Source organism: Aethalodelphis obliquidens, unplaced genomic scaffold (assembly GCF_003676395.1).
Source record: "Aethalodelphis obliquidens isolate GAN/ISIS:26980383/991018 unplaced genomic scaffold, ASM367639v1 scaffold12, whole genome shotgun sequence".
NCBI lineage: Eukaryota > Metazoa > Chordata > Mammalia > Artiodactyla > Delphinidae > Aethalodelphis > Aethalodelphis obliquidens.
This window is the reverse complement of record NW_020837956.1, coordinates 28,570,909-28,580,182: the sequence shown is the minus strand read 5'-3', so window position 1 is coordinate 28,580,182 and position 9,274 is coordinate 28,570,909. Positions and strand designations below refer to the sequence as shown.

The following is a 9,274-nucleotide window of genomic DNA, read 5'->3' as shown; positions in this document are numbered from 1 at the left end:
TGTGTGTGTGTGTGTGTGTGTGTGTGTGTGTGTGTGTGTGTGTGTGTATACATATCCACATAAATAAAATCATTTCCAGAAATAGTACTAAAACATTTTATTCAATTTAAAATAAAAAGAACAAAAGTTATGGAGCATTTCTTTGTTAACACCTTAATTTAAAATAACTTCTAGTTAGACTGGCAAAAAATCTGGACGTGAAGATGTTTAATGCCTCTTAAGTTAGTTCTGGTTCTATTATAATCAATGAAAAACTACAAAGATATTACTGGTATTCATTTATTTTTAATAATCATATTATTACTAAGTATTTTTAGAACATAATAAAAGAAACCTTTAGAAATAAAATTCATGAGACACAACTTAATTCCTAACTAAGCTAGCCACTGTGGACTTCCTTGGTGGTCCAGTGGTTAAGACTCCGTGCTCCCAATGTAGGGGGCATGGGTTCGATCCCTGGTTGGGGAAGATCCCGCATGCCACGGCCAAAAAAAAAAGCTAGCCATTGTGAGTGACACAAGGTCGATTTGCTACTCTTAAGGAACTTTAAGAACTTTCAACCATAGGGAGATAAAATCTGTATGCAACTATATAACGAAAAATTACTTTAAAAAATTTTAGATTTACTTTAAAAAGATACCTCAAATTTAGTAAATGTGTTAGAATTCTACTACTATTTTCCTTTCTGTGTATTATCTTGAGAACACTAATTTGCATGTACCTCAAGCATTACAGTACACGTGGTCTGTTTAATGTAAACTTTGTTTTAAACATTTTTTTAGACAAAGTATATATCAGGGACACAAGTCCATAAATGTAATTTGGAACATTATTTTCAAAAGGAAATTTGAAGAAATTAAATGTATTCTGTCAATGTAATAAAGATAATCCAATAAAAGGACATTGCTCTATTTTTATTATAGAAAACTGAAGAACCACAGAAAATAAATTAAAAACCTGTATTTTTATAGTTCATCCTAACAGGAAAGAAAAATCCATATTGGATATTTATTTTTTAAACAATTCTAACTTTTATAAAGGTTAAATCATTCTAGTCAAGAAAAACTTTGGCTCTTTCAAAGCAAAAATGCAATAGAAAGTATCATAAATAATAATCACCTACCTAGAACCATGCTGGTCTTGAGAAAACTCAACTATGTGTCCAATCAAGTCTCTAAGTTGAAGGTTTGGGAAGCGGTTGTTTCTGAAATCTTCCAACAATCTACTTCGGCCAGAAGGCATAATATCAGACCTATTATACCGAAGCCGAGAAGGAGGAAAGAGCTGGCTGCTGGAGCTAAACAGACTGGAAGTGCCTGAAGCACTTCGATATTTTGCTTCTGCTCCAGGTGCTGCAGAGATATATCGACCACTACCATTTGTCAGTCCTCCTACAACAAAGCAGCTGTGGTCAGCAAATATTTTTGACAAAGTCATTCCTCAAATAAAAGTCATTTAAACCAAGAAGTCAGTCAATATAGAAATATTCACCCCACTAATTCCTATATGGTATAACAGAAAAAGGTGAAGGAGAAATCTCACACATTTACTTAATGTGTCTGGCTATAATATGGGGGAAAAAAGAGACTAGAAAACATGCGAAAAATAAACCTGTATTTGTTCCTGGCAGTTTAGTTTAAAAACGTCTAATGTCATACACAAAACCTGTATTCGTTCTTGGAAGTTTAGTTTAAAACATAATTATAACAACTAATGTCATACATACTAGTATCAATACCAGAATACTGAAACCACCAACAAAATTTTCAATTACATTAACAAGCAAGTTACAAACAGCTACCAAACTCAGATTTTAAGCCACTAAAAGTTTAATTGAAATTTACTCACAGTGTTAACACCAACTAAATCTGTACTTTTTTGGAATATATAAAAATTCATTAAGTCATATATACTTATGTAAAAAAAAATGATTTCTTAGTTAACCCGATTAAATTTCAAACTTAAAAAACCCACAATATCAGATAATAAAGCCAAATTACACACTATTTAAATTTTTTATTTAAAAATTACTCTCCATAAAAATACTACTGTTTTACAGACAAGAAATAGTAGCAGTAAACATATTTATTATTCCTAGAGCTTTAATGTTGACCATTTAAAACAAATGAATAAAAAGCCTTTTTAACTTATATCCCATTCCAAAGACTACTACTAAAGGGCAGTTGATAAAAACAAAAATAAATAGAAGCAGGTAATTGTTCTTATTACATATAACCATTTAAAAGTACTTGACAGTGTCCTTTTAAAAAAGAAAAATGTACAGAAAATTATAAAATGCAGATTTAGTAGTTCAGATAAACAAAACCCACCGCCAGCTTTCACTATTGTATATCACTTCTATTTAGAATAGTGCTGTATGTACAATCCAGGCCACAAAGTATAGATGGTGCCAAGGACACACTGTCAGTGCAAAGTTATAGAGAGGCATTAAGGGCCAAAAAGAGTTACAGGGACAAGGAGCAGTAAAAGAGTTATAATCCTGGAGAGTGAAGCGGGTTAGAATATCCCTCTTTTACTTTCAGTCCCCACTGCCCTAGCTTTATTTTTCTTCATTAAATTTCCCATCATCCAGTATATTATACATATTTATTATTTATTTGAATCCTCAGCCCCATTTCCAATGTAAGTGCCATAGAATTACATTCGCCTACGTGCTAGATACGTGGTACCTAAAACGATGCCTCATACATAGTGAGTACACAAATATTTATACATATTTAATGTAATATCAACTGCCTGAGGTCTAGTTCTGTAATATCTTTCCTGAAAGTGTATAACTTTAACAAGCTGTTTTATACACCAAAGTCATTGACATCAAATTCTCATGTTCATTGCAGTTCTACATAAACTCGTGCTCATATATGAAAAGTCTAAAAAGTAAAAGAATTCAGTTTTTTAATACTGTCTCGATCTCTTCACTATTAATCCTTCTAGTCCCCTATTTTTATTTCTGTTTATAGTACCATCAACCGTTCACAACAATAACTGATCATTAGCCCATTCGAGTCTCGATAACAATTCTTTAAACTTTTTGTAGGGTAGGGGTGCTCTGCTTATCATTCCAATCTGTTTTCATAAATAACAATTATATCTTCCCATTCAAAGGCCACTTTGATGATGTCATTTTATACTAAAAACCTACAGCATCCTGCTAGAGTACCTTCTCTATGTTCTTCAGCTTACTTTTCAAGTCATTACTCCAAACCTACTTTTCACATGAATTTCCTAATAGTACCCTAATTGTTCACTTCTCTCCTTCTTATTCATTACTATCTCTGTACCACTGCTTATCACTACTTGAAACAAGGCCTAATCCTACCTCCTTATTCTTAATGCACTAAAGGTTTCAACACCAAATTCAAAATACATACTTACCCCAGAAAAGACAATTTTATTTGGTACCTTCCAAGTAGTCCTATCAATATCCAACAGGAATTCCTCCTGTGTCTAGATATTTCTTGATTATATTCTATCAGCTCCTAATATACCAAACTCCTGATGCACTTTGACAACTTAAAATGTCTAATGATGCCAAACTGCCTTGAGTTTTAAAAAATCTTGGAATTTCAGTTCTAGAAGACTAATTAGCACTTTCATTTATAAAGTTGAAAAATTAATTTCACAAAGGGCCAGGATACCTTCGTTTCCTTACAAATTAATTAAATAAGCATTTCAACTCAATTTAAAATATTCATTAAACATTTAAAATTTGGTTTTTTAGGGAACTGCCTGGTGGTCCAGTGGTTAGGACTCCTCACTTTCACTGCTGAGGCCTGGGTTCAATCCCGGGTCAGGAAACTAAGATCCCTACAAGCCACGTGGGGGAAAAAAAAAACACAAAACTGGTTGTTTTTAAACACTGAAAGCATGTCATCCAAAACTATTTTGGGATTGAGGAATATTTTACAAAATTGCCTATACGTTTCAAAAATGTTGAGGTCATAAAAGACTGAGAAATAGTTCAAGATTAATAAGAGTCATGACAAATAAATGTCATGTGTGAGCCCCCAAATCCATCAATCGCCCTCTCCGCCCCAATGCCCCCCCCCCCGCCTTTCTTATAAAGGATTTCAATGAGACAACTGGCAAAGTGAATAAAGTCGGCTGATTTGATAGTAGTATTGTTAAGTTCCTGACTTTGACAAAAGAATGTCCTTACTTTCAGGACACACACACACACACTGATATGTTCATGAGTAAGGGACACTGTGTCTGCAACTTCCTTTCAAAAGTTATCAGGGAAAACAAATGGGTGTGAAGGGACAGGCAAATGCAGAGAGGGGAAGCGAGTAGAGGGAAACAACAAGAAAGCAAATGCAGTTAAATAACATTTGGAGAATCTGGCTAGGTTTTTTTTTTTTTAATTGTTAATGATTTCCTCTTAAGTCTGAAATTATTTCAAAATTAGTTAAAAACAAACATACAAATTGGTCATCTATATTCATACCATTGCTACTGGTCATCTAAAAGATGTGTTCTGCACCAAATGTGTTAAACGGTAACAGTCCCTTCAATTTATCACTGACCTCACCCCTATCATTTATCACTGCTTAATCACTAGCTTAATAAGAGTGTATGGGACATGGAGATCTGTACTATAATTTCACAGATGAAGTCACTATAATCCAAAAGTGATGTGACATGCAGCTAGGCAACCAGGAGTCTTAGGCCAGAGCTCATCACACAGTAGTGTGCTGCCCCTTATACGCTATTTACATAGGCATCTATCAAGTTCATTCATGACAACTGAATGAAGGCAAACACCTCACAACTATCCTAGTAGAAATAATATGATTTTATAAGTTTTCATTAATTTCCTTGAGAAGTCTATTGTTTTAGAATTCTTCCCTATTTAATACCAGAAATCAAAAAGATCTTAATACTGTGAAAAACACAGGGGAGAAAAATATAAAACAACTGAAACCACCACAAAATAAATCTCAAAAGTTTTTTCTTTTCATTATTTTCCACCTCCCTGGGATCCGGAATAACAACTCCTGAGCCTATTCTTTTATTTATTTACCTTTTCTATTTTTTTTTTTTTGCGGTACACTGGCCTCTCACCGCTGCGGCCTCTCCCGCTGTGGAGCACAGGCTCCAGACGCACAGGCCCAGCGGCCACAGCTCATGGGCCCAGCCACTCCGCGGCACGCCGGATCCCCCCGGACCGGGGCATGAACCCGCATCCCCCGCATCAGCAGGCGGACCCCCAACCACCGCGCCACCAGGGAAGCCCCTACTTTTTCTACTTTTTAAAAAATAAAGATTCTCAAATCTTTCCCAGTGGATAGTTTTTATTTAAAAACAAAAAAAAGTCTACCTGAAGATTATTCTGATAGAGGTTTGGAGGCTAATAAATTAGAATCAAGATAAATTAAGGTTTCATTTTAGAGCAAGTTTTCAACTACTAATTTCAAATAAAAATGGTAATCCAAGTAGATTCAGGGTCCCGAAAAGGGTACAACTACATATAGGCTACTAGGTAGAGTCCCTTTCAGAAGGCGAGGCTCTGGAAAGCTCAAGAATGATAAGATGATAATGAAAGATGACTAGGTTAGTTGGAGTGGGCAAAGAATAAATGATAAAGAATGCATAGTTGGAAAAAGTCTAAAATGAGGATGACCTAATTCCACTTTAAGCTATTACCTTCAGTTAGTTCTAACCCAGAGCCCATACACTTAGTACTTTCAGTTCGCTATTTTTTTTCTCTGATTACTTTTCAAAAGAAATATATGGAACATTCAGAGTAGACTGTAACAGCCATGTAACTCCTTTCTTCCTTCCAATTTCTGCCTTTTGCAAATGGAACTGTCTAACCTATGCCTGTCCCATGACTGTATTTTGGAGGCAGATAACTTGTTTCCTAGGTTTCATAGACCCAAAGATGGAGAGGAATTTTGCCGCAGGGTGGACCACATTCAGAATCTCACCTGATTTAGAAAATAAGATTTGGGACTTTTGGAATGGTTCAAGACTCTTGGGGATGCTGGAATGGGGTGAATGTATTTTGCATGTGGGCTGAACGTGAATTTGGGGGGACCAGAGTTTACATGGTACTGGGCTGAACTGGGCTTCCCCAAAAGATATGTTCAAGTCTTAACTCCTGGTACTTGTGGATTTGACTTTATTTGGAAATAGGATCTTTGCAAATGTAATCAAGTTAAAATGAGGTGTCATGCTGGAGTAGGTTGGGCTCTTATCCAATGACTGGTGTCCTTATAAGAGAAGGAAAATTAGGACAGACACATAAGGAGAATGCCAGGTAATGATGGAGGCGATGACTGGCGTGCTGTGTCTACAAGCCAAAGAACGTTAAGTGTTATCAGCAACCATCAGAAGCCAGAAAGAGGCAAGGAAGGATTGTGCTTACAGCCTTCAAGGGGAGTATGGCCCTGTTGACACCTTAATTTGACTTCTAAGCTTCAGAACTGTGAGACAATAAATCTGTTTTAAGCCACTTAGTTGTAATTTGTAACAGCAGCCTTAGAACACTAATATATAATGCTATCTTAACAACACTCTGAGACAAGGATATTATCTCCATTTTACTTGTGACACAATAGGCTTAGAGAAGCTAAATCCTTAATAAATCCTTATTCAAGGATGCATAGCTAATAACTAGACTGAGTTTTTTTTTTAACTATTATATCTGAATAATTCCCTTTCGGTTATACTCTGCTACACCTCATGAAGAACATTTAATGCCATATACCATACTTAAATCTGGGATATGCTTGAGGTTACATGGGAGAGTAAACCATGTAAATTTTTTAACTATATATTTGCCATATAAAGACACAAAATTTTTACTCGGGAAAAACCAAGGCTTCAATGAATTAAAAAACCTACATAATTCTAGTTAAAAGTATAATCTTCCACATCATCTTAAAAGACTAATATAAAAAGCAAAAAGCATAAATATGTCAAGTGTGCTATCTTAAATTTTTACATTTTATGACCATCTGTAAGCAAACAACATCAGGTGCAAACCAAAATAAAAATCTGTTGTTTCCATTTCTATTGCTTGTAATTCTTTTCTAAAAGCAACTAAGTAATTAATCTACCTTTTAGCATCTAGTGCTTCAACTTTTTAAAAATATAAAGGTAAGAGAGAGGCCATCTTCACAGAAGATACTTAATATTAATAATCTTCCCTCATTCATTAAAGAGCATTTAAACAGACTGAGTTTTTAACATATGAACTATGTAGTTCAGACTAGTATTATATCTCACTTCTACCTCTACTCACCTTGCCAATTTCCATTATTCCATCAAAAAAGGCTTATATGATTTCAAGAACTGTCTGAATCTTACATCTTTATTGAAAACTAAACTACTTCTGTGATTACTGAACATGAGGACACTCTAAAAACCTACCCCTACCCCAAACCAAAGAACACCACACACAGGCAAAAATAAAAACTCACAACCGTCATAAAACTTCTCAAAGTGCAGTACTCTACAGAGTATGATCTTAACACACTGATCAGAGAACACACTACCAGTTAAACAATGCTTTAATGTAGAAATCTATATAGGATGTGAAATAATTTTTTTAAACAAGTAGCCAGTGTCCAAAAATAAACTCATCGATAAAACAGAAAGAAACAAAGCCACTTAAATTACTCCAACCATTTTGTTGAGATCTGAGTACAGTTGACCCTTGAACAATACGGAGGTTAGGAGCATCGACTCCCACCCCACCCCACCAAAGTATACATATAAGTTGTGACTCCCCCAAACTTAACTAGTAGTAGCCAGCCTACTGTTGACCAGAAGCCTTACCAGTAACATACAGTCTATTAACACGTTATATGCTATATATATAATTATAATTTTATGCATTCATGAAATACCTAACTTTTAATTATTTTTTTGATATTTCTATGCAGTCTGCGATTTTTTTCAAGTTGTTGCAAATCTCCAAAAAAATTTCCCAGTTTTCCGCATTTTTTGGGAGGAAAACAATCCATGTATAAGTGGACCTGGGCCGTTCAAACCTGTGTTGTTCAAGGGTCAACTGTACTGTTAAAGCTGTGGAGAATGGTTTCAGCTTTCTTGTTTCTAATCTAGTAGGGAGAAAAAACCCAGAAACAACTCTAATATAATCTAGCCTGTGGTTAATTTGGTACAAAAAGACCAGAAAGGAAAGATAATAATTCTAATGGAGAGAATCACTGTGTTAAATAAAGTGCAATAAGGCAATAGCATTACAATCATTATACTGTAATTACTGGTTTACTCATCTGTATTCACCACAAAAAAATCAAACTTGATGGTGGGTAGAATAATGTTTTCTTCAAGTGTCTCTCAAGTCAAGCACTGTCTGGCATATAGGGATCTGACATTGGTTGAATAAATTAAGTGAATTAATTAAGCAAAATAAATTAATTAAATAAAAATTTTCATGAGACCCCAGAATTCTTAAACGGGGGCCAATAAAACTACACATAAAAGATAAACATAAAATAGGGATTAGTTTCAGTATAAATTAAGCTTATTACTATCCTATTTAGAATATCATGTAAAGACCCTTATCTGATCAGTTTTAATTTAAAAATTAGCAATAAAATATTATGAGATCCTTGAAGTAAAAAGTATTTAATTTAGATTAAAAGTCAATTGCAGGGGGACTTCCCTGGTGGTGCAGTGATTAAGAATCAACGCAGGGGACACGGGTTCAAGCCCTGGGCCAGGAAGATCCCACATGCCACGGAGCAGCTAAGCCCGTGTGCCATAACTACTGGGCCTGCACTCTAGAGCGTGCGAGCCACAACTGCTGAGCCTGTGTGCTACAACTACTGAAGCCCGTGCGCCTAGAGCCCGTGCTCCACAACAGTGAAGCCACCACAGTGAGAAGCCCGCGCACCACAAGGAAGAGGAGCCCCTGCTCGCCACAACCAGAGAAAGCCCCCGCGAAACAATGAAGACCCAAAGGAGCCAAAAAAAAAGTCAATTGCAGGCAAGTGAAAAATGCCAATATACTGACATTCAAACTCACTTTCCCCACCAACTCACAATAGGCTAAATTATATTTTACCACAATTTTATAAAAAGTTCACAAAAATTCTAAACTTAGGGAATAGGAAAAGATCCTTTATTTATTTAGAGCGACAGTAGACAGAAATAAAAGCATTCTTTGAGAAGCAGTGTGACACCTTGGAATGAACCAGGTAGACCTGGACTCAAAATTTTTGTTCCTTACTAACTTCATGACTACAAGCAAGTTCCTTGATTGCTTTGAGAATGAAGG

General features: G+C 35.4%; 1 protein-coding gene across 13 annotated transcripts in view; it reads right to left on the bottom strand.

The window, feature by feature from the left end:
* PUM2 (pumilio RNA binding family member 2) overlaps positions 1-9,274 on the bottom strand; it is a 92,108-nt gene that overhangs the window by 12,491 nt on the left and 70,343 nt on the right. For all 13 annotated transcript variants that reach the window (XM_027113759.1, XM_027113761.1, XM_027113753.1 and 10 more), the window contains one exon: positions 1,124-1,391. In XM_027113759.1, coding sequence (XP_026969560.1) covers positions 1,124-1,391 — 268 coding nt within the window. The remainder of the gene's footprint in view (positions 1-1,123; positions 1,392-9,274) is intronic.